A 25,843-nucleotide genomic window follows, 5' to 3' on the forward strand; every position below is an offset into this window, starting at 1 on the left:
TCAAGTGAATTGCCATTTCCTACTCCAGAGTATCTTCCCGACCCAGGGATTGAACTTACGTCTCCTGCATTGGCAGGTGGATTATCATACATTTAGATAGATTCTAATGTTTGTCTATTGTAAGTACAAGTTCTCAATCCCTCTTGTAAAAATCTGAAGTCTAGAAAACTCTGAAAGTGGAAAGTTTTTTCATAATTCATTTGACTGCAAAACCTGACCTAAACTGATGTTTATCTCACTTTAAATGAATATTCATGTATGTTTTACTCTAGGAATAGTACAATGATTGATTACCAGGTGCTTTCCCAGACCTAGTTAGGTAAATATACTGTTGTTTCTTAATATCCAGAAAGTTCTTAGTTCTGAAGCGCAGTTTGACCACAAGCATTTCAGTTAAGGGATTTTGAGCCTGGAAGTGCAGGGTTGTAGATGAATATCACCACTCCTGCTTTCACTGTCTAACAGTTACTAAACAATTCCCATGGGCCAGGCACCCATAATTCTCTCTTGAGATCTCTAGAAAACTCTAAAACGTGGACACTTCTGTTGATGGCATTTTACTGCTGGTCACCCAAGCAGTAGGCCTGGGCACGTCCCCTGGCTAATTTATGACTGGTGTGTTCACCCCCCAACACTTGGAGCAAATACCTTAGTGCACATATTTTGTTTCCTTAGTATGAATCCTAAAAAATCCATGAACAAGTTTAAAGCTTGTGGTACTTGAATTTAAAGATAGTTATAGGTATAATTTGCTTATATTACTTTGCTGTTGCCAAATTATCCTCCATAAAGGTCATACATATTTACCCTCCCAAATTATTAGTTATTTTCCTCTGTACTTATTTTATTACTAGTGATAATGAGTTTTTTCCGTGCTTTTAATGAATGTTTGAATTTGGCGGTGAGGGCGGGGGGCGTGGGATTGATCTAACCATGTCTTTTGTCCATACAGGTAGATGGTGTTTGTCTTTCTCTAATGATTTTCATTTTGTTACAAATATTTTCCCTCAATTTATCATTTGCCTCGCATGCTTCCCAGGTGGTGCGAGCGGTAAAGAACCTGCCTGCCAATGCTAGAGACTTAAGAGGCACAGGTTCAATCCCTGGGTCGGGAAGATCCCCTGGAGGAGGGCATGGCAACCCACTGCAGTATTCTTGCCTTGAGAATCCCATGGACAGAGGAGCCTGGCGGGCTGCAAGTCCATAGTGTTGCAAAGAGTAGAACTAGACTGAGGCAACTCAGCACGCATGGGATTATTGTTAGCACACAGATATTTTCTTGGAAAGGCCTTTCAGACAGATAAACACATTTATATCTCAATTAATTTTTAATTTTTGCACTTAACTGGAATTGAGCTAAGGAATTCCTACTTTTTCTAATAACCAGTTGTTTCTTTTATTTTCAAACAGTATTTTCCTCTAAAGACTACCTTTATTATAGTCATGATCTTTTACACTATTATTATACACTAGGTTCTATTTCTGTTCATTTGATCCATTGATTAAAATATCATTACTAAACTATTTTTAGTTACAGTTGCTTTATAATTGACTTTACTATCTGGTAACAGAGGTTTTTTTCTTATTGTTTGATATCGACAGTGCCATTCCTACTATCTTGTGTTTTTGTTTCCTTGATGTATTCTGCCCATTTAAAAGCATTTTTATCCTTTAGTTGTTGAATTCTTTTGATTCACCACATATGTAATTTAAAAAATTAAAAGATGGACAAAAGCATTTGAGAGAAATCATCTTTTGGCTAATCTAGAGTCTTTAACAGCGAAGTGTAAGCTATTTGTATTTATTTTTATAACTAGTATATCAATTCTTTATTCTTCTAAACGATACCTTTAAGTGTCTTTTTTTTTTTTTAATGTGTTTAGCAGTATTAACGTAAAAAATAGAACAGTATGTATGTTTTTGTTTCCCATGTAAGGTAAGGAGATTAGCTGGTAGATACACTTTCCATTTTCTGAATCTGTTTTCCAGAGGCTTTTGGGGTATATTCTGAAATTTGGGGCCTAATTTCTTCTTCTTGTAATTTTTCTTATCACGTATCACTTCTTAACGTAGAAACATAGATCTTTGCTTTTGGTTTTGAAGTCATCTCCACAACAGTTACTGAGACGGAATGACCCTCAGCGAGTCTCAGTGCCCGTCAGTAGACCTTACAGAGCATGACCGCCCATCTGCAAAATCTAGATTTGTGGGAAAATGTTTAGATATTTTAGCTCTTGCTTTGAGTCTTCTGATGTTGCATACTGTTTTCATAGCAGAATGAGTTTTCATTGCTCTCACCTGTGAGCAGCAGCTTCCTGGGGTATATATCATGCTTTTTCCTTTCAAATTCCTTTAGTACACCTTGATCCTTGATCTACTGTCTTAAAAATCATAGGCTCACAGGAAGTTGCCAAGGTCATATAGAGAGAGCCTATGAACTCTGCACCGGCTTTTCCCGATGGTATCACTTTAAACAACTACAGTGTAATATCAAAACCAAGAAATTAACATTGGCATAATGCTATTAACCAGAGTACAAATCTTATTCAGATTTCACTGGTTTTTATCTGTACACACAGTGTGTGTACCTATGTATGTATGTGTGAGGAGGAGGAGGAATTCTGTGCAATTTTATCACGTGTCGATTTATGGAGCCACTACCATCTGCTGGGAAAGGTTGGGGGCGGGAGGAAAAGGGGACAACAGAGAATGAGATGGCTGGATGGCATCACCGACTCTGTGCACATGAGTTTGAGTGAACTCCGGGAGTTGGTGATGGTCAGGGAGGCCTGGAGTGCTGTGATTCATGGGGTCGCGGAGAATCGGACACAACTGAGCGACTGAACTGAACTGAACTGAACCATCTGCCCATTGTCTGCTGATAGAGAAATCTAAGGCCAGCCCGGATCGTCTCTTTGTAATACAGTGATCTTTCTGCTCTCATTTTGGTGCTGTTGGACTCCTTTTGTCCCTGCCTTTGCCAGAGACAATTTTTTAAAACTTTCCTCAGAGTGTATCTTCCATCCTTTCTCTTTTAATTTGTCTATTGCTTAGTGCCCACTTTTGATCCGCAGTATGAGTCTTTCCTTATGGCAGTTTTCTAGACTCTTTCTCAAGAACACTGACTCAGTGTGTGCTGTGTTCACTGTCTGCCGTCGTTTTCACCACCTCTCTCATGCTTTTGGTCCCTTTGTTCTCCTCTGCCTTTTGGGAGCACGTCTCCTGTTTGCTTTCCACATCACTGATTCAGTTCATATTGAATCAGGGCTGCTTTGTGTGGTTTCTAATGCCAATAATATTCTGCTATTGTGTTTTTAGATTAATTCTCAGTCTTCCTCATCTCATTTGGTTCCCAGTCTCTTCCTCAAGCCTCTTGGCCAGATACGTTTCTTTTCTTCCTATTTTGCTATCTTACCTCATTTCACAGACCACGTATGTTCAGAAAATTTCTTGAGAATACAAGGCGATGCTCTTAAAAATTTATCTTTTGCTGCTTGTAGTAAACCTTTTCACAAGTTTGAAATGCTGTGCTCTCCTTGTTTGTTTCAGAATCTTTTCTCGGACCCCTTGTGGATTTTTCTGCCTGTTTCCTGAGTGAGGTGAACTCGTGTATCAGTTCAGAGATCCATCCGCTTGAGGGGAGCAGAGTGGAAGCTCTGGTCATTCTCTCTGCCTCCTTTATTTCTGTCGGGGCTCAGGGGACCCATAGCTCCTGGGGCATCATTCTCTTTGCTCTGATCTTTACTGTGGTGTGAGCTGCGGTCACAGATGCCCATGACCATGGGTGTCCAGTCTGTAGGCTTTCCATCTGTTCCATAGCCCATTCTCCTCTCTGGACTCGCTCTTTCAAATAAGGGGTGCCAGAGCCCTGCTTCTCACGAACCCAGTCTGTCTTTAAGAGGGGAAGATGCTCTTTGGCGTATGGTGTTTGTCTGTAACTTAATCCTATCGGCCGAACTTCCTTGATGTTTCTTGGATGTCAGTGGCACCTGTGTTATTTCCTGTACTGGTGAAGTTCCTTCAGCCTCCATCTTTATATTCTCCTGGTCATTTTTTTAAATAAATATGGTTTTCTGTCTTTCTTTCTTTGTTTTTGGCTGTGCTGGGTCTTCGTTGCTGTGCGGACTTTTTGTCTACTTGCAGTGAGAGGGGACTGCTTGTTGTGGCGCTGCAGAGCTTCTTATTGGGATGGCTTCTCTTGTTGTGGAGCATGGGTGTCAGTAGTTGCAGCTCCCAGGCTCTAGAGCGTAGACTCGGTAGCTGTGCCACACGGGCCTCATTGCTCTGTGACATGTGGGATCTTCCTGACCCAGGAACTGAACTGTGTCTCCTGCATTGGCAGGCAGATTGTCTACCACTGAGCCACCAGGGAAATCCCCGCAAGATGGTCATTTTAATGGGAGTAATGGAAACAACTTTAGATACATGCATCCTTTTTTTTTTTTAAGTTTAGTTATTTTTTAAAAAATGAAACAAAGATGAATATTTTTCATGATAAAAGGTACAATCCACAAAGAAGATAGACATCATAAACCATTAGACACCTAACAACAAAGAAACAAAGATACATAAAGCAAAAACCAGAAGAAATATAAGGAAAAAGAAAAAAAATTTATAATCATAGTGAGACATATTAACATTTCTCTGAGAATCTTTTAGATACATGCATTCTTGATACCCTTTTCCCCAGAAACCACCAGTGCTTTTTAATGAAACTTTTGCATTCTGATGGATCATACAGAGCAGCAGAGTGAGGAGGTAGAGGAACAGTTTATTTATAATTGATGGGGTAAATCTGTGCCGTTTGCAAATAACAATCCTGACGTCTCATAAAAACTGGGCATTTAAGTAGATGTCATGTATGGAAGTTCAGTTCAGTTCAGTCGCTCAGTCGTGTCTGACTCTCCACGACCCCGTGAATCACAGCACGCCAGGCCTCCCTGTCCATCACCAACTCCCAGAGTTCACTCAAACTCACGTCCATCGAGTCGGTGATGCCATCCAGCCATCTCATTCTCTGTCGTCCCCTTCTCCTCCCGCCCCCAACCTTTCCCAGCATCAGAGTCTTTTCCAGTGAGTCAACTCGTCGCATGAGGTGGCCAAAGTATTGGAGTTTCAGCTTTAGCATCAGCCCTTCCAATGAACACCCAGGATTGATCTCCTTTAGAATGGACTGGTTGGATCTCCTTGCAGTACAAGGGACTCTCAGGAGTCTTCTCCAGTTGGACTATAAAGAAAGCTGAGCGCTGAAGAATTGATGCTTTTGAACTGTGGTGTTTGGACTGCAAGGAGATCCAACCAGTCCATCCTAAAGGAGATCAGTCCTGGGTGTTCACTGGAAGGGTTGATGTTGAAGCTGAAACTCCAATTCTCTGGCCTCCTGATGCAAAGAGCTGCCTCATTTGAAAAGACCATCATGCTGGGAAAGATTGAGGGCAGGAGGAGAAGGGGACGACAGAGGATGAGATGGTTGGATGGCGTCACTGACTCAATGGACATGGGTTTCAGTGAACTCCGGGAGTTGGTGATGGACAGGGAGGCCTGGCGTGCTGCGGTTCATGGGGTTGCAAAGAGTCCGACACGACTGAGCAACTGAACTGAACTGAACTAAGGAGACGGCTAGTTGACAGTCAACAGAATATTTAAAAAATCATAAACCTTCTCTTCCTCCCCCAGATGGAGAAAACCTGTCATGGTCTCATCCTTCCTCCCTCTAGATGCTTGATTCTCTGAATTAAAAGAAAAAAAAGTACGCATTTCTGGGATTAATACTTTTCTGGTGAGCCAGAACAATAATCACACGGTGCTTTTTAGCTCAGCACTGTGTTTCACTTATCCGATGTTATTCCCCAAACAGCTTGTATCATCTTGATTCGGAAAGGAAGAAACTGAAAGCTGAATTTGAATAGCTGAACATCTCCTACAGGAAGAGGAAAGAGGAGATAAAATTCCAAACCGTGCAGTGAGAGCGATCAGACACGTTTGTGTGTGTGTGGAGCACTTTCTTTGTGGAATCAGCAGCAGCCTTTCTGGAGGTGTGACCTGCGTTCTGTTTTCATGGCTTCAGGTTGTGGACTTGGTGATCGTGCACTGGTGCTCAGGATGGCCCCGTGAGTTCCTTGGGACAGTGACACTGTTAACTTCTGCGCTTTGTGGTATGGCTCACTGAGGCACGTCTGTCTCTGACTTTGACCCTGTGCCCTCCCACCAATGCTCTGGTGCCTGAAGCTGGTTCTGGACCAGTCCTTAACTGTGTGTTTTGATTGGAGTAGGCTCTGGGGCCTGATTTTTATCAGGAATCATCTGGATAATTGTTTGGGGAGCAATTCCTAGGAGTTCCCTTCAAAACCAGCAAGCATATGAAGAGGAAAAAAAAAATGACAGTTCCAACCAGATGGGACTCAAAGTAATGCCTGTGGAACCTGTGAGAGCAGAACTTTATTAACTCATTGTTTATGGTGTTTGCTGAGCAATCCCTAAACACTCATCCTTCAATGTAACAAAACAAAATGGATACAAAGGACTGGGCATCAATGGTGCTTGGATTAACTTGCCTCCTGTACTGGAGTAATCAAGAATTGACTCTTTGCTGAGTTTCTTTACTATGGAGATCTTAACGAGCTTTTATTTTACTAGCAATCATTTTCATTGGATTTTAATTTTATTTATTTATTTTTGGCTGTGCTGGGTCTTCATTGATTCGCTGACTTTTCTCTAGTTGTGGCGAGTGGGGGCTAATCTAGTTGTGGTGAGCAAGCTTCTCTGCAGTAACTTCTGTTTCAGGGCACGGGCTCTAGGGTGTGCGGTCTTCAGTAGTTGCAGCTCCCGGGCTGTAGAGCTCAGGCTCAGTAGTCGTGGCGCACAGGTTTAGTTGCTCTGCAGCATGTGGGATCTTCCTGGATTAGGGATCGAAGCCGTGGCTCCTGTGTTGACAGGCAGACTCCTCACCACTAAGCCACCAGGGAAGCCCCATCTGTCACTGAATTTTAAGTTCCTGGGTTTGATTTCTTCCCATGTTTCTACGTTCTGTCTTCCATACACATTGGTGCCTGGTAATAAGACTGGTGGATTTGCCCAGCATTCCCAATTCCCATCATAATCTGGGATTACTGCCCCCAAGACAATCAGCCATTGAAACAAATTCAAAGTGGGCGCCCCCCCCCACCCCCCGCCAGGTTCCCTGAAGGCAGTGTTGGCTGAGACGGAGTGTGGTTATCCCAGAGTGGTGGAAGAGACACGTCAGAACTGGCTCTATCAGAATTTTTATTGGGACTGACTTTTCTGACGTTGACATTTTCCAAGCTTGACCCATCCGTGCAGCCCGGCCTCCATGCATTCTGGGGCTGCGGAGGCGTTCACGGCGTCTCCACCGTGCAGCCCGGCCTCCATGCATTCTGGGGCTGCGGAGGCGTTCACGGCGTCCCCACCGTGCAGCCCGGCCTCCATGCATTCTGGGGCTGCGGAGGCGTTCACGGCGTCTCCACCGTGCAGCCCGGCCTCCATGCATTCTGGGGCTGCGGAGGCGTTCACGGCGTCTCCACCGTGCAGCCCGGCCTCCATGCATTCTGGGGCTGCGGAGGCGTTCACGGCGTCTCCACCGTGCGCACGCAGCCTGTGCTTCTCTTTCTCTCCCTTCTCCCCTTCCTTGTCCTCTTTCTGTTCCTCGGCCTCAGCCATTTTCCTTGACTTACTTGCTTTCCTTTTCCTCTTGTCTTCTCTCTCTTGCCTCTTTTTTATAAATAATATTATTATTATGAAAAATTTGTCACCTACCCTAAAAGTGAGAATAGCACAGACAACCCCCAAAGACTCACCACCCATCGTCAACAGCTGCTGCTTCGTGACCAGTCTTATTTCACCTGTACCTCTCTGCTCTGAATTATTCTGCGACAAGCCCCAGACATCGCATAACCTCATCTGAAAAGAGTCACTATGTATCACTGGAAGATGAAGGCTCAGGTGAAGGCTCAGTCTTTCCTTCACCTTCCCTTCCTTCCTTCTTCACAGTTCCACAATCACACCTACAACAATGAACAATAATACCATAAAATCAGGGAATACCAGACATTGTGCAGGTTTCCCTGCTTGTCATATAAGTGTTTTTTTCTACCGGGGTTTCTTTGCCTGCACTTCTGCTGGCCTTTGTTTAGCCTTTTCTTCCCCGCCACCGTCCTGTCATTATCATGGTTTGGAACCAGTACTGTCTTTTCATCCAAAACACACAAGTTCTTTGGACCATAGCTGCATGAGTTTATTTTCAAAGACGGCATGCTTTGTATGATTACAAAGTGAAAACTATTATTGCCTCAAGGCCCTGACTACCGTGGAATTTTATTTACAGAGAGGACTAGACATTTGACAGGAGGGATTAAACCCCAGGAAAGAATGAGGCTTCTAGGATAATAGAAAGATACATTTTTAACAGTTTTTATTTTAAAAGAGTTTAAAGAATACTTTAAAACAAAAAGAACTTAGGGCAAGTGATCGCCTGAAAACCTGGTTGGGAAGATGCCAGTTGTGAAAGCTCAGAGCTCTGGTTGCCTTGACAACATGCAACCGGGCCTCGAAGTGTTTGACTCTCTGAGTCCTCCTTCAGGTCGTGCCAGAAGTGAAGCCATTTGTCTGGAAGATCTCTGGCTCTGGATTACTTGCTGTCCCTCAAAATCAAAAAAATAACCTTCTTCCAAATGTTCTTCTGTTGACTGGGAGGGAAGAGGCAATACCTTTGTTTTACCTGAGATGAACTGGCAGCTTGTCTCGAGTGCTTTCATTTCAGGGAAGCTCCGTGCTGGTGAGTAAGGGTTAGTGTTCAGAATTGTCACCGTGTCTCATCGGATGCCTAGCACGCATGCAGCCGACCCTGTGCACTGCTGTGCCAGCTCAGTACTTGCCAGCCTAAAACATGGGGGGAAGCTTCTAGTTGCTTCAGCCAGGATAGCATTCTTGGACTCCTCAACCCTAACTGAAGAAGGAGATATCCTGGGGAAACAGGGAATAGTTTGTTTTATCCTCATGCCCATTTGTGGTCATGAGCCCTATGAAGGATGCATGCTTTGGCTCATGGAATAGAATTTCCCAATTTAATGCTTGTTAAATGCTTCTTGGAGATCGGATCTTGGACGCTCATCCCAGAGGCCTGGTCTTTGGTGATGGGCCTTGCTGTTCACACAGGGTGGGCATGATCTGTTATCCCTCTGAACTTCAGGTTCTTACGGTTATTAAAGAGATTAGCTCACTCCTCAAATACTTTAGAAAACAAGAGTGCAAAGCCTCATCCCCATGTCTGAATCAGATATTCAAGTCAGTTTTGCATGATAGCCAGTACAACTTTTGACCGGACAGGTGCCTGTAGGTGTACACCACGAGATGCTCTACACACATTGGGAGGCAATATCCACAAGGCCTTGCAGAGAATGTTATTACTCCATGAAAATAACAAGGTTAATTTATGTGTGTGCTTTGACCAGTGGTTCTCTAACATTGGCAAGCTTCAGAATCACCAAGAGGGCTTGTTAAAGCACAGATTTCTGGGTCCCACCCTGATGCAGTATGTCTGTGGTTTTGTTTTTCTGTTCAGAAAAAAAGGACCTTAGGAATGATCGTACTCCCAAACCTTATTAGGTAGGAATCACAATAAGACCTACCATTAGTTTTTTCTGACATGTGGTAGAGCATAAATGAATAATAAAAATGCGATTTAAAAAAAAATAGGCAGTGTTTTTGCAAATACAAGATTAGTTTTATAACTTCTTTCTTTGTGGAATGTTAGACATGGATAGACTAGAGCATAAAGTATGTACATAAAACTGAACACTTTATTGAAAGTGCAACCAAACGCCACCTAGGTTAAGAAATAAAACTTCACTGCACCCAGAAGCTCTTTGGGGGCCCTTTTCCAATTGCAGCTTCATCTCTCCCCACTACCAGCGTCATATGGAACTACTGTTCTGACATTTATGGTCACCCCTGCCTTGTTTTCAGTTTCACCACCTACCAGTGTTTTTCATAGTTACATAACGGACTCACCGATGTGTGTTCTTTTGTGTCTAGCTTCTTAAACTCGACATTTTAAAACTCAGCGTTATGATCAGAGAATGTTCTCCGTATGATTTTTCTAGAGGAAAACCACGCTCCCGTGTGTCCCCCACACTCTCAGTACTCTGCAACGCCAGCCTCACATCTGACGCCAGACGTGTGTCCTCTAACGCAGTTCTGATACCGTCTGCATGAAGATGGTGTCAGACCCCACAGGTTACACGCTTAGCCCTGCGAGACAGTCCCCCTGCCCCACTTCTTAACTCCACTCACAAGTCCAGGTTGTTACCTCGGCTTCTGACCAGCTGACTCTAAGTCAGAGGTTTCCACAGCCCCTCCTTGATTAATTTGCTAGCAAGAGTCCATGAATTTCACAGAATTCAGGAAAGCAGTCTGCTACTTATTAGAGTACCAATTTATTACCAAAGACATCGAGATGAACAGCCAGATGAAGAAGTACATAGGATGGGGCCTAGGAGGGTCTCAAAAACGGAATCTTCTGTCCCAGTGAACTGGGATGGGCCACCTTCCTGCATGTCACCATCCCAGAGGCTCATCAGATCTTCCTGTTCACGAGTTCTTATGGAGCAGGAATGAACTCCCTGACTCTCTCTTTGAACTCCTCTGACACTGGCCCATCAGAGAGATGGAGGGGCACCTCATTACTGCTGATTGGGGTCGAAGTCCAGACCCCCTTCCCCCACCCCTGTGGTCTCCACTGACACTGCCAAGGTTTTTTTTTTTCCCCCTATATTAACTTGGATTTTATTTTTATTTAAGTTGATTTACAATGTTTTGGCCATCTCATGCGACGAGTTGACTCACTGGAAAAGACTCTGATGCTGGGAAAGGTTGGGGGCGGGAGGAGAAGGGGACGACCGAGAATGAGATGGCTGGATGGCATCACCGACTCTGTGGACATGAGTTTGAGTGAACTCCGGGAGTTGGTGATGGACAGGGAGGCCTGGTGTGCTGTGATTCATGGGGTCGCGGAGAGTCGGACACGACTGAGCGACTGAACTGACCTGAACTGAACAATATTGTGTTAGTTTCTGTTGACAGAGAAGTGATTCAATTATATATATATATGCTTGTCTTTTTATATATATTCTTTTCCATTATGGTTTATCATAGGATATTGAATGTAGTTTCTTTGTGCTATGCAGTAGGACCTTGTTATTTATCTGTCCTGTTTATAAAAGCTTGGTGTCCAGCAGGAGTAGGAGAGTCCAGTTTTCCACTCCACCTCCTCAGTCCCCGCCCTGATACAGAGAGACTGGGCTCCCTTGTTCTTGGCCCCCCAGGCTTGTAAGTCTAGACCCTCTACTAACCACTTCCTGGTGGGGATAGGGCTGTCATTTTTTCCTGTGGTGTTGAGTAGGATGGAGCAGTAATTGTCTAAATTTTCTCTCTTGTTAGGCTGTCCCTTTCATGGTACTTTGGCTAAAGTAAACGGGCTTTTCTTTCTTTTTTTATTTTTTTTGTCTGTACTCCTTGGCATTTCTGGATTACTGGCTTCATTAGCTCCAGTTCTGGGACTTATGAGGCATAAAGAAAATCTGTGAAACTCACCACTGTGTCATTCCTCAGGTGCTGAGGTCTCTAATTAGCCTGCCTTCTCTTCTCAATTTATCCAAGTCTGTGTTTGCTTTATACATACATACACACACATATATATAACGTTCAAGGTTTTTAGCTGTACTTAGTGGAAAGAACAGGGAAAAGTGCATCTGTTCCATCTTCCAGAAGATGTTTAGTTTCAAATCCCCCCTTCTTCCTGTGAGAGTCTGATCTGCACTTCCCTGCCCTTCAGTTCAGTTCAGTTCAGTTGCTCAGTGTGTCCGACTCTCCGCGACCCCATGAACCACAGCACGCCAGGCCTCCCTGTCCATCACCAACTCCCGGAGTTCACTCAAACTCATGTCCATCGAGTCGGTGATGCCATCCAGCCACCTCATTCTCTGTCATCCCCGTCTCCTCCTACCCTCAATCACTCCCAGCATCAGAGTCTTTTCCAGTGAGTCAACTCGTCGCATGAGGTGGCCAAAGTATTGGAGCTTCAGCTTTAGCATAAGTCCTTCCAATGAACACCCAGGACTGATCTCCTCTAGAATGGACTGGTTGGATCTCCGTGCAGTCCAAGGGACTCTCAAGAGTCTTCTCCAGCACCACAGTTCAAAAGCATCAATTCTTCGGCGATCAGCTTTCTTCACAGTCCAACTCTCACATCCATACATGACCACGGGAAAAACCATAGCCTTGACTAGACGGACCTTGGTTGGCAAAGTAATGTCTCTGCTCTTTAATATGCTATCTAGGCTGGTCATAACTTTCCTTCCAAGGAGCAAGCGTCTTTTAATTTCATGGCTGCAATCAGCATCCGCAGTGATTTTGGAGCCCAAAAAAATAAAGTCTGACACGGTTTCCACTGTTTCCCCATCTATTTCCCAAGAAGTGATGGGACCAGATGCCATGATCTTTGTTTTCTGAATGTTGAGCTTCAAGCCAACCTTTTCACTCTCCTCTTTCACTTTCATCAAGAGGCCTTTGAGTTCCTCTTCACTTTCTGCCATAAGGGTGGTGTCATCTGCATATCTGAGGTTATTGATATTTCTCCCGGCAATCTTGATTCCAGCTTGTGCTTCTTCCAGCCCAGCGTTCCTCATGATGTACTCTGCATATAAGTTAAATAAGCAGGGTGACAATATACAACCTTGACTTACTCCTTTTCCTATTTGGAACCAGTCTGTTGTTCCATGTCCAGTTCTGACTGTTGCTTCCTGACCTGCATACAGGTTTCTCAAGAGGCAGGTCAGGTGGTCTGGTATTCCCATCTCTTTCAGAATTTTCCACAGTTTATTGTGATCCACACAGTCAAAGGCCTTGGCATAGTCAATGAAGCAGAAATAGATGTTTTTCTGGAACTCTCTTGCTTTCTCCATAATCCAGCAGATGTTGGCTATTTGATCTCTGGTTCCTCTGCCTTTTCTAAAACCTGCTTGAACATCTGGAAGTTCACAATTCACATATTGCTGAAGCCTAGCTTGGAGAATTTTGAGCATGACTTTACTAGCATGTGAGATGAGTGCAATTGTGCGGTAGTTTGAGCATTCTTTGGCATTCCCTTTCTTTGGGATTGGAATGAAGACTGACCTTTTCCAGTCCTGTAGCCACTGCTGAGTTTTCCAAATTTGCTGGCATATTGAGCATAGCACTTTCACAGCATCATCTTTCAAGATTTGAAATAGCTCAATTGGAATTCCATCACCTCCACTAGCTTTGTTCGTAGTGATGCTCTCTAAGGCCCACTTGACTTCACATTCCAAGATGTCTGGTTCCAGGTGAGTGATCACGCCATTGTGATTATCTTGGTCGTGAAGATCTTTTTTGTACAGTTCTTCTGTGTATTCTTGCCACCTCTTCTTAATATCTTCTGCTTCTGTTAGGTCCATCCCATTTCTGTCCTTTATCGAGCCCATCTTTGCATGAAATGTTCCCTTCATATCTCTAATTTTCTTGAAAGATCTCTTGTTTTTCCTATTCTGTTGTTTTCCTCTATTTCTTTGCATTGATTGCTGAGGAAGGCTTTCTTATCTCTCCTTGCTATTCTTTGGAACTCTGCATTCAGATGCTTATATCTTTCCTTTCCTCCTTTACTTTTCGCTTCACTTCTTTTCATAGCTATTTGTAAGGCCTCCTCAGACAGCCATTTTGCTTTTTTGCATTTCTTTTCTCTGGGGATGGTCTTGGTCCCTGTCTCCTGTACAATGTCACGAACCTTCGTCCAGAGTTCATCAGGCACTCTATCTATCATATCTAGACCCTTAAATCTATTTCTTACTTCCACTGTGTAATCATAAGGGATTTGATTTAGGTCATATCTGAATGGTCTAGTGGTTTTCCCTACTTTCTTCAATTTAAGTCTGAATTTGGCAATAAGGAGTTCATGATCTGAGCCACAGTCAGCTCCTGGTCTTGTTTTTGCTAACTGTATAGAGCTTCTCCATCTTTGGCTGCAAAGAATATAATCAATCCCTGCCCTTAGTCCTTCCCTTAAACATCACTGGGCTACATTGTGTCACATATGACATCTTTTAGGCTGTGATGGGTGATGAGCATCTTTTCCACTGCTCATTGCTTATAGAGCTCACAGGCAGCAGAACGGCCCATCTTGGGCACCGCTGTCACTGTTTTGCATCCAAGGAATTGATGAATTGATATTTCCTCTTCATCTGGACCTATGCCCATCTCTAACAAATAGCCTTCTCATTATTCAGGAAACCTGGAGAACTCACTTCTCAAAAATATCTTTGAGAGGACACTGCCCTGTTGATCCTGAAATTTTCAAGTGTGTTGCAGATAAAATTAATTTTCTTCTCCCCCCAGGAGAGATGAAGCCATGGTAGAGAGCTGGTCTGGCATGAGCAGCTGAAATACTGGCTTCTGCCCAAGTAGACTGACAGCAAGTCACAGCTCACACCCCTTCATCTCATCTGGAGTTGAATGGAGGGTTTTTCATTCCCAGCTGTCTAGATAGAAAAGCTGTCCCTATTGTCTGACCGCCTTGATGAAATTCTTGTCAGCTGGCAAAGAACAGTTACCAAGCAATTAGGCAAATTGTTGCTTCTTGTCCGATTATGGATAGTTTACAGAAACTTGTGCCGTTTGTAGCAGGAGACAGCTTTCAGTTACCATAAAAATGACAATGCTCAAAAAATAATGGCCAGGAAAATAGCAAAAGAGGAGCCTACTGGTCAGCCTGATTCCAGTTCAGAAAGACAGTGTGAGCTGTCTTCAAAACCGCAAAGACCATGGTTTCCTTTTCCTTAATGCTCCTTCTCTAAATTGGCTTCGAGAGCACGTAGAACATGAACCTTTCAAATGACGAAAATTCAGCTGTAGCCCTAGATTTGAAAAACAAGACCTTTAAGAATAAAATGCATGCTCTGTAAAAGCAGAGTGTCTAGCATTTGTCATTTTCAGTTTTCATTAAATGCTCATTTTCAGGCTAAAGTTAGCCGTGAGATGAAGAAACATAATTACATACAAATGAGTTCTTAGACAAATGTTAGGTTCATGATTAATTAATTACCCTAATACTAACACCTGTTCCCTCAGCTCTGCACGAGAGGAGGAGAAGCGAGAAGGTAAGGAGGCCACAGGCAGAATCGCAGTGCGGACGGGATTTAACAGGTGGCTGAAGGGAGAGGGCCGGGAGGAGGGGGACAGGGAGGCCGAGGAAGCCTGGGCAGTGGCAGTCATCGTTGTTCAGCCGCTCAGTCGTGTCCGACTCTTTGCAACCCCATGGACCGCAGCGCACCAGGCTTCCCCATCCTTCACCACCTCCCAGAGTTTGCTCAAATTCACGTCCATTGAGTCGGGGATGCCATCCAGCCATCTCGTCCTCTGCCACCCGCTTCTCCTTTTACCTTCTCTTTCCCGGCATCAGGGTCTTTTCCAGTGGATAGGTAGTAGCAAATAGTTTAGGAGGGAGGAAGCAGTGGCCATGTGGTCTAGGACAGGGACCTCTGGCTGGGTCTGTGGGTGGCAAAGAGTTGTTGGGAGAGATGCAAATGGAATGGAATAAAGCAGAACCAGGAGAGGTGGGGGAGAGGTCTCTGCCCTGGAATGCCTGTGGGAGGTGAGGGCGTGATGGATTGCCTCTTTGCTCTCAGAGACAAATGGGGATGAATGAGATAGGAATGGGAACGACAGTTCAGAGAAACTGCTGAAGGAAAGAGAGACTGTGAAAAGGTTTAATGTAGGTGGCTTGAATCTTCGTGTTCTCTGACCCAGGGCCCATATGCAGTCAGGACTCAATAATTGTCTGTGGCATAATTCAGTGAGCGAGTGAGCAGGCAGAGCCCTGAGTTGGATGGAAACTCCCTTCTTTTTGTTCTCTAAACCTCTATAGCCGGTTGCTGTTGTTAAGTCTCTCAGGATAAGGACAGGGTAATTGTAGACCTTTCATGAATGTTTCTCCTTGATGGATTACATGGGGAGAAACACAGAATCCTGAGCCAGTGTTATACCACGGAGCTGAGAAACTAATCTCAAGCGTGTCTCCTTTTGAAAAGCCATCATTTGTTTTTGATTTTGTAGAAGTCACTAATGGAGATATATGTGGCTCTTCATTTGCCTTTAGAGGTTTGAAGTTTCTGCACACAGGTTTCTTGGAACACTCTGTTCAGTATGAATTGGAGTGACATTTCTCGTGTGAACCCATACTTGACAACATTTAATATGAATAAGCCAGACTGGTTCCAAGAGAAAAAGACATTCTACTCTTTTAAAAACCTGTTACATTTAAGAAAACTTGCACGGGCTCTGTCTCTAAGCTTTAATTTTTTCTTTTTTTTTTTTTACTCTGGTGACACTTGATGTCCTGAATTTTGATGTATTTGTTGCTTTAATGAAGGCTTATTGAGCATCTGCCATGTATACCTGCTGGGCCAGTGTTGGAAAGGCAGGCTGACCCTCTCCAGATTCCTTGATCCTCATAGCAGTTACGTGTCCCGTTTTCCAGATGAGAAACGTGAGGCCCAGAGAGATGAGTCGTTGTCCAGGGTCACCGGCGAACCCGCAGCAGGCCCGCGGACTGAACCCAGGGCTCCGAGCCCAGTTTTCCGCCTGCCTGTCCTCCACTCCTTCCCCTGCCAACAGCCTGTCTAGGAAGGCGGACAGAACTTAGGGACTTAAATGATAGAGCCAAGAAGTCTGCTGGGTCCTAAAAGATGGGGATATGCTTGGCGTGGAGCCCTAGGCCTCTGTCTCATGCCCTTGTGGCCTGGGCAGCAGACGGATCCGCCCCCACCCTGTGGGGAAGGGAGCCGGGTGATTCTTACACGCCTGTGGGGCCCCTGGCATCACCACTGTCCTCTCATCTGTGTGCTAAGCGTTTGCCAAGTACAGTACCACTCTTGCTCATTACTCACAGGCAGAGGTGTCTACCTGGCCCTTTACAGTCTTGTAACAGCAACTCGAAAAGTGAGTAGGCCTGCTTAGGCCTCTTCCCCAGGATGTGTGGACAGTGAGCCAGCCTCCCCTGTTATATTCCCCGGTGGTTCTGCGTTTAGGCCACATCCTTCCCTTTGGAGCCTGGGTTGTCAGAATTGGTCATACGGATACAGACTAGGTTGTCTGGGGGCTTTGCAGGTGGCCGTGTGGATGCCCCGTTGTGACCGCAGGATATTTGTGCATGCATGCTCAGTTGTGTCTGACTCTTTGTGACCTCGTGGACTGTGGCCCACCAGGCTCCTGTGTCTGTGGGATTTTCCAGGCAAGGGTACTGGAGCGGGTTGCCATTTCCTTCTCCAGGGGGGTCTTCCTGACCCAGGATTGAACCTGCATCTCCTGCACTGCAGGCAGATTCTTTCCCACTGGGCCTCCTGGGAACTGAGCGTTGTTATTCCTGAAAGAATATTCACCACGGTATTCCTTTATCTAGGAGTGTTCTGGCCTGTTGCTTCTGCCTGGTTTACCCAGACCTCCTTGGAGCACGCATTTGAGTCAGTCTGGGCACAGCCCGGCTGTACTTACCAAGGTGCTGTCTTGCTGCCTGGTGCCCCTCTGAACCCATAGTCCTGGGTTCCAGTCGTTTCCACCACCCAGGGCTGGGCTGCTTTGGGCGGGCCACTCTCTGTCCCAAAGGTGGGGTTTCCTCCTGTGAAGCAGCTCTCACGGCCCCTGCTTCGCAGCTCCAGCCACCAAGAGACATGGGACGGAGGGGAGCGGAGAGCAGGAGGAGCAGTTTGGGAGCAGAGTCGTGTACTAATGTGTCCTGTTACTTGCTAATTAAGACTCCAGGGCAGGGCTGAGTGAGACCTCCGCCTCCGCGCTCTCTGCCCCTGTCCAGCCTGAAGCCCCTTCTGGAGCCTCTAAGTGAGAAGTTAGCCATCCTCCTCCCTCCTTTTCCCGTGAAGCTGCAGGGGAGGGCCAGCCCACTCTTGTGGGTTTTCTGCAACTTCCCTTCCAGAGCCATGTCTCCTCCGGGAAGACGGCTGAGCCGTCAGACACTCAGGTATTCTTAAACAGCTGATCACAGAGCTCAAGTGGTTTCCTAGCCAGGTTTCTGTGCCTGTTGGATGGAGGTGGGCATCCAGTGATAATTTCTTGGTGTTTTCTTTGTTTTGTGAAGGCAGAGTGGAGATTGACCGCAGGCATGAGGAGAATCTGTGTTGGGGCGGGGCTGCAGAACACAGGGAGGATTTGAATCCGGGCAGGATCCTGGGGAGACCCTTCTTAACACAGGACACTGTTTGCGGCTGCGGGGGGGGGCTTGTTAGAAATCTCGTATGGACTAAACTGTGCCCTTAGCTTCTGTCCAAGACCAGTTCATTAAATTCAGTTCATGAAGACACAAGGGCAGGTCAGGGCCCGGTTCTTTAGGCAGCATTTGGGAGGGGGATGTATTTGGGAAGAACCTCTTTGCGACAGTTCTCAGCCCTGGCAGCACATGAAGTTTCTGGGGGTACGGTGAGACCCGGGCACCAGTGACCTCTAAAGGTCCTTTACACGGTGCAGCCAAGTTTGAGAGCCAGCACTGAGTTTAGAGGACTCCGCGTGGGGGTGGTCGTACACGTCCTCTTCCGGCAGATTTTTCTCGTGAGCACCCGCCACCCCTCCTTCCAGCTCAGCGGGTGCACTGAGCTGTGGACGGGAACCTTGAACCACCACCAGCGAGGAGCATCTGCTGCAGGATATGTATTTACTCCTAAGTGGCACAGTGTGAATCCTGAGACTGGTTTCTCTAGCCTTTACGCTGTGCGGGGCTTTCACAACTCCTCTGCTTCAGAACTCAAACAGGTGGGAAGGAATAAAAGGCAAGGCTGTTACCACCCATTTCCCTTTGATCCATTGCAGTGAAGAGCAAGTGACACAAACACACAGACGAGGGAGGTGAGTGCCCACCTCTGCTCTGTTTACGAGGCTGGTTGGGAGGCAGAAGGCGCTGGCGAGAGTGAGGAGCAGGAGATGCTGCCTTGTCGCCAGAAACTCTGGCACCTGGCTGTTGCTCACCCTTCTTACTGTGTTCATTTTCCCGTGTACAGGGCCGTCCAGTGACTGACTTGATGAACACATTGCCTCTGGTTTGGTCTGTTTCATTTTCTTAAATCCTGAGAGCTGACCTAAACACTGTGAGGTTTTCCTACGGAAATTACATGCACGGTGGCCTCGAGTGACATTAGTAGTTCTGTGATCTGGGACCCATCACTGTCAAAAGTGCAGTGGGATCAAGAGACACAGACCCAACTGAGTCCTGCCCGAGCTGAAGCGGGGGTCGGAGGCGACCTCTCTGCCTCTCCCTGAGGTGGGCGTTGCCACCGGAGGTGGCTGGGAGCAATCTTGTGTGGATTTCCCTGTCTGGGTCCCGTGGTTCGGTCTCTCCCTCACGAACACAATCTCTTTTCAGTCCAAAAGCCAGTGTTTGGTAAGGGATGGTGAGCGCAGATTCTTCTGACCCAAGCCCACTCCTCGCCCTCCTGCCCTGTCCAGCAGCCCCACGAGGGCATCAGCCGCCTCTGAGAGGGGTCCCGTGACCGAGCTGGCCTTCCTCCTTCACGACACACTGTGGGTCAAGCAAGGGAGCAGCACCATGGATCCCTCAGTTGTGCCCGGCGTGTACTTCACACGCATCATCACATTTGTCCCGAGGCCCCTCCAATGGGCCTCGTCACCCCGCTCCCTGGACACGGACACTCGACTGTGGCCACGTGCTAATGGTGGTGCAAGGACTGGAGCCCAATCACATGGCTGCTGAGCGGACTTTCTCCTGACTCTCTCTCTCTCTCCCTCCTTTCCTGGAGCCTGAGGTCCACAGGAGCCGGTCGCCCTCACGGACCAAGCAGTTTTCCCCTCTGAAACAGTCAGGGGGTCCTCTGGGACTCAGGCTTCTCCAGCCGTTGTCGAGTCACTGTGTGCAGGGTGGTCCCGGCAACACCGGCTGGGTTATTGATCTGTGCAGTCACTGAGGTGGGGTGGGGGGTGGCCTCAAGGGAGGACGTTTTGATCCTCGCTCTTGTTGAGGGAGTGTCACCTTCTCCGCTGGGCCTCAGGTTTGGCTGTGAATGTGCAAAATATTTCTAATGCTAAAAGCTAGGTATCGCTGAATGTAAAAACTGCAGTGTGGCGGAATGAGACTTGTTGAGATTCTAGATGCATAAATTTGGTCTCTTGGCAGCTGGATTGCACTTTGCAGAGCCCAGGGGGTTATAAAAGTTGACATCTTTATATAGATATATGTGGAGCATGGCTGAATTGCAGTTGCTTTTGGAGCTATAACTTTGAATTGCCTGACTTTTTGTTTTAAAAACAAGGATGCTTTTGCATGGGGGTGGGCTTATTGGGAAAGCAGAGCAAGAAAGGCACAGAGAGAAAAGGGTCTTGGCACACAGAGAGCAGCCCTCGTGTGAGGCCCCTGGTGGTCTCGCGGAGAAGTCTTATTTCTGAGCTGGCGCTATCCACAGCTTGGGGCAAGAACCCCCGCCCCCAGACAGAGGCTCCCCTTTGGTGGACAGGCAGGGCTGGGCCTGGGCATTTGGGTGCTGTCGGCTGGAGTCCAGCAGGTGACCTTTAAACACCTGTCCGTTCAATATCTCTTTCACAGGTGGGGATAAACTGATGTTGCATCAAGAACAACCGTGTGCCTCTCTAACTTCAAAACAGGAAATTTATTACATGAATTTTTTACCGATTTTCCCAAGTCAGACAGCTACTCAGAGACATATTGAATGATTTCAATTTTAGATTGTAAAGTCAGTCACTCCTGCCCCGCGAGTAGCGTCAAGCATACCTAACCATTTCAGACTCGTGTGTGCCGGCTCCCCACGCTTGCCAGGCCTCCCCTCTGCCCGGTCTCAGCATTGGCAGACGGGCCGGTGGCCACAGGGAGCAGCATCCCCACCTGCACTGTGCTGTGTGCTCAACCGAGATGGGGGTCACCCCAGCGGGAGAGGGAAACCTAAGCTAGCTTAGTCCCGTTTCTACTTTTGCCAGGGACATCTGATCGGTTTCATGGACCACCTTCCAGAGAACTGCTTGCTCATTCCTCTTAATCCATCTGTGGTTACAGACTCGAGCTAAGAAGATCGAAATCCTTGAGTGGGGTTTCTCACCTTGGCGTTATTGACGTTTGGGGCTGGATAGTTTTCTATCCAAGGGGCTGTCTTGTGCTTTGTAGGGTTTCAGCAGCATCCTTGGCCTCCACCCAGTAGATGCCGTTAACACATCCCCCAGCTGCAGCCGTGTCACAGTTGTCACATGCTGCCTGTCTCCAGTCGCTACCTGGGGAGCAGAAGTGTCCCCATTGAGACTCGCTGCTCCAGGAAGAGGCAGGGAGCCTTTTCACATCTCTGTGGATGCAGAGCCCCCAGAAGACCTTTGTCTGCAGGGCTGGGTTTTAAATAAGTAGTTCCCAAAACATGGGAAAGGAGTTTCATTTTCTAGCAAGTTGACTACAAGTAAAGCTTTTAAGCAGTTTAATTTCAGAAAGATATCTTTGATGATTTTTACTGAGATGAGGCATTGCTATGGCTTCTACTGCTGCTGCTGCTGCTAAGTCGCTTCAGTCGTGCCCGACTCTTCACGGCCCCATGGACTGCGGCCTACCAGGCCTCTCCGTCCATGGGATTTTCCAGACAAGAGTACTGGAGTGGGGTGCCATTGCCTTCTCCGGAGATGAAGCATTAGAAGACTAGAAGTAGCTGTTTGGATTTTCTTGGTTTTTTGTTCCCTTCAAGTCAACAAATCAGAGGGAGGGAGGTTCCAGAAAGGTTCTGTGCGTGTTTCAGGAAATGCATTTCCAAGCAGGGTGTCCCCAGGCCAGCACACTTAGTATGGTTCCTGTAAGACTGGACATCCGCCCGGGCATTTCTTCGTAGATTGGCAGTACTGAGGGTTGTGCTAGGCCCTGTGTGCAGCAGGTGGGAGCAAATGGGCAGGGGCGACGTTCCTGTCCCCAGGATGTCCCCAGTCTCCTCTAGGCAAGAGACGCCAACATCTCAGGAGGGGAGATGGTGCCAGTGAGGCAGCCGTGTGTTGAAGCAGTTCTGGTGGGAATAGAATGGCCGTCCTGGAGCCGTGGTTTTCAGGCTGTACTATTAGCAGCAGATGTGATGTTTTTTCTTCAAATGACATGTGTAGAAATGCAACATATGTGAAACAGGCTGAAGGCAGAGCGGAAGGAGGGGTCCGTGCGTCCTGCCCCCGTCTCACCTTGGAGCTGACACTTCCCAAGACCACACAGTCTGTGTCACCCATCTACCTGAAAGTAGCCTAATATTTGGTTGGATAATGATCTTTGTTTTCCACTCCCTGACTGGATCTATCATCTTTTTTTTCTATTTTAGATAAAAGCAGTTTTCCAAACCACAAACCTACGGGAAGATTATCATGCCGTTCCATGGCTATATAATTTTTACTCTCTATCTATGAAAGGAGACCCAGGGCTGAGGAAATATATACGTATATACATGCCTACATACATATTCATTAGGAGTATTTTGATATTTTGTTTTGAAAAATTTAAATATACAGAAAAACAGAGAAAAGAGCTCAGTCACCAGATTTAACGGTTGTCATTATTTTGTCATATTTGCTTCACCTGTTTCTTTAGACCTCTAATGGACAGCAGTTTTAAAAAGCATATCTACCCTAACAAGGTCTGGGAATATTTCCACCGCCTTCCCCTTCCCCCCACCCTGTTTCCTATTCCAGTTCATCTTGTGAACCTGTGTAATTTGAGTTCAGTTTATGAAACTTCCGTGAGGGATACAAATTTAATTTGACATTCCTTGTATCCATTTAGTTTTGTTCAACATCAATTTGGGGGTGCCTTGATGTTTCAAGACTTGAGCATACATGATGAGCAAAATGAAACAGACCAAACATAGCCCCTGCCCTGGGTTTTGTTAGAAATGGAAGTTCTTAAGTTGCTTCTCAGGAAATTGAGTTCTGCCCTAAGCTTGCGGGGGCGGAGGGCTGTGCGGGGGGTGCTGGCTGGTGAGGAAACTATGCTGGGATGAGGATGAATCTGGAGGTTTGGGGGAGCGAACCCACCCACAGTGTGGTGGCCTGATTCTTGTGTCAGTGAAGTGCTTTGTGTCCCACGCTCTTCAGACTCAATGTCCATGGAGCCTCGGGAGCCGGTGTAGCCTGTGTGTGCCTGTGGCTCCGGCGTTGGCAGGGGCCAGCTACAGTGTGGGCAGAGTTGTTAGACTGGCTGGTTATTCACTCCCTGCCTTGCCGGCGTGAGTGGAACCTGTGATCAGAGTTATTTGTTTTCTGATAGTTATTCCTCTGCTATTGTTGCAAAACAACATAAAAAAGGACCCAGGAATCTTCCATGAGAAGCATCACCCATAGGGGACAGTAGGAGTTTACCTGCCACCTTGCTCAGTTCCTGCCACCCTTACCCTCCTTTCCTGGGCTCTAAAAACTCTCCTTATTCACTCATCTGGAGAAAGACTGGATCGATTGCTCTTTTGATAGAAGTATGCCTTCTGTCTGTCGTCCATGACAAACGAACCGTCGGGAATGTCCCCTGCCCTACATCCGTTTCTCTGTTAGCTCTCCTTGGCAGTGAAGGAAGAGTCCTAGAAGGGAAACAGTGTGACGATGTAGTGGTTTTTATGCTTCGTTGACTTATTCAACTGCAACCCTTATTGGTTAATTAATTAATTAAACCTTATCAGCTGGTTAATTAACAACCTGATTTTACAGATTCTATAGCACATGTGTTCTCCGGACAGAAAATACATTTTGGGAACGTTTGACTTAAGCTTGGAAATACAAGCCAGGTGGTTTTTCACTAAGTTTATTAACAGTATTTGATAACGTTTCTAATGGGCCTTCCTAAGTAGACTCCAGCGTGATTCACATAATGGGATAAATGGAATTTAATGAGTCTAAAAGAGCTATCAAGCTCCAGTTGTATCTAGAAACACAGGTTTGTTTTCCAGTGAGGATTGTACCGAAGCTAGCAAATATTCCTCTTGAATTTTGTGATTGCTTCCAAAATGAACTACATTTATGAATTAGCCCCATGGCCCCCAAATATGTTTATGCTGACAGAAAGGAGAGTACTCAAGTCTGTACAGTGTAATTCAACTGTTACTTGCATGCATGGGACCATGCAGAAGACTTCAATCGAGTTCCTCATCATTAAACAGGCCCTGGGAAAGGTTGCCCAGGAGGTTGGCATTTCAATAACATCTCTCTTTCCAGAATAAATTGCTTCTTCCCATACTTCACAAATTGATAAAAATATTATAGATTGATAACTATTTTTGCAGAGTGATTGCTTTTCAAAATTGAATTGCAAAGCTGATCCATATATTGGGAGAGGGAATGTTTAGAGTGGCCCATACATAATTTTACCCCTGTTTGGCAGGAAATAACGACATGTTTACCAGATTACTACAAATGGACTCAGTATCTCTTTATTAAACTCTATGAAGCTGGACTGGCCTATCAAAAGGAGGTAAGTTAAAGTTTTTTATTGTTATTGTTTAGTTACTAAGTTGTGTCCAATCCATTTGTGAACCCATGGACTATAGCCCACCAGGCTCCTCTGTCCATGGGATTTCCCAGGCAAGAGTAGTGGAGTGAGTTGCCATTTCCTCCTCCAGGGGATCTTCCCCACCAAGGGATTGAACCCACGTCTCCTCCATCTCCTGCATTGGCAGGTGGATTCTTTACCACAAGTCACCTGGAAACCCCATGATAAGATAAGCCTTAGATGGTAGGAAATGAGAGAAATAGTATCCTCCTGTGGCCTAGAACTGCAGTGTCCAATATGATGATGGCTATTAGCTGCATGTGGTTGTTGAAATTTAAAGTAATTAAGATTAAAACAGTATTAAAAATTCAGGTCCTCAGTCATACGAGTCACATTCAGATGCTGGTAGCTAGTGCTGGACAGTCTAGATAGAAAACATTCCCATCATAACAGAGTATGCTTTTAATCATTATGGTTTTTATGGGGTTTTTTGTTCAGTTTTCTCTCCTTTTCTTTCTTTTTTTAAAAAGTATTTTATTTTCGGTTGATGGGTAATTGCTTTACAGTATTATGTTGATTTCTATCGAACATCAACATGAATCAGCCATAGGCTCACCCCTCCCACTTGAGCCTCCCTCCCACCTCCCTCGCCATCCCACCCCTCTAGGTTGTTATGGAGCCCCGGTTTGAGTTCCCTGAGTCACACAGCAAATTCCCGTTGGCTGTCTGTTTTACATATGGGAATGTATGTTTCCGTGTTCCTCTCTCCATACATCCTACCCTCTCCTTCCTCCCCCACCAACCTTGTTCGTAAGGGTTCTCTGCGTCTGTGTCTCCATTGCTGCTCTGCAAAGAGGTCCAACAGTACCATCTTTCTAGATTCCATATGTAATGCCTTGGTATACAATATTTGTTTCTCTCTTTCTGACATACTTTACTCTGTATGACAGATTCTAGGTTCATCCACCTCATTAGGACTGACTCAGATGTGTTCCTTTTTATGGCTGAAAATATTTCATTGTATACGTGTCCCACAGCTTCTTTATCCATTCATCTGTCAATGGACATCTAAGTTGCTTCCATGTCCCTAGCTATTGTAAATAGTGCTGCAATGAACACTGAGGTACATGTGCCTTTTTCAGTTTTGGTTTCCTCAGGGTATATGCCTAGTAGTGGGATTGCTGGGTCATATGGTGGTTTTATTCCTAGTTTTTTAAGGAATCTCCATACTGTTCTCCACAGTGGCTGTATCAATTTCATTATGTTTTCGATTTAAAAAATTTCAGAATCAGCATAGCAACTCATGTAGAA

At 45.8% G+C, this 25,843-nt stretch overlaps 1 protein-coding gene across 3 annotated transcripts in view; it reads left to right on the forward strand.

The window, feature by feature from the left end:
- LARS2 (leucyl-tRNA synthetase 2, mitochondrial) overlaps positions 1–25,843 on the forward strand; it is a 146,473-nt gene that overhangs the window by 34,457 nt on the left and 86,173 nt on the right. For 2 of the 3 annotated variants that reach the window (XM_055413611.2, XM_055413612.2), the window contains exon 6: positions 24,425–24,514. The exons of the other annotated variant lie outside the window; for it this stretch is intronic. In XM_055413611.2, the coding sequence (XP_055269586.2) occupies positions 24,425–24,514 (90 nt within the window). The remainder of the gene's footprint in view (positions 1–24,424; positions 24,515–25,843) is intronic. 3 annotated transcript variants of the gene reach the window in all.

The sequence above is a fragment of the Moschus berezovskii genome, chromosome 24 (genome assembly GCF_049115385.1).
Source record: "Moschus berezovskii isolate FMDL1 chromosome 24, NW_MosBer_1.0, whole genome shotgun sequence".
NCBI classification, from domain to species: Eukaryota; Metazoa; Chordata; class Mammalia; order Artiodactyla; family Moschidae; genus Moschus; species Moschus berezovskii.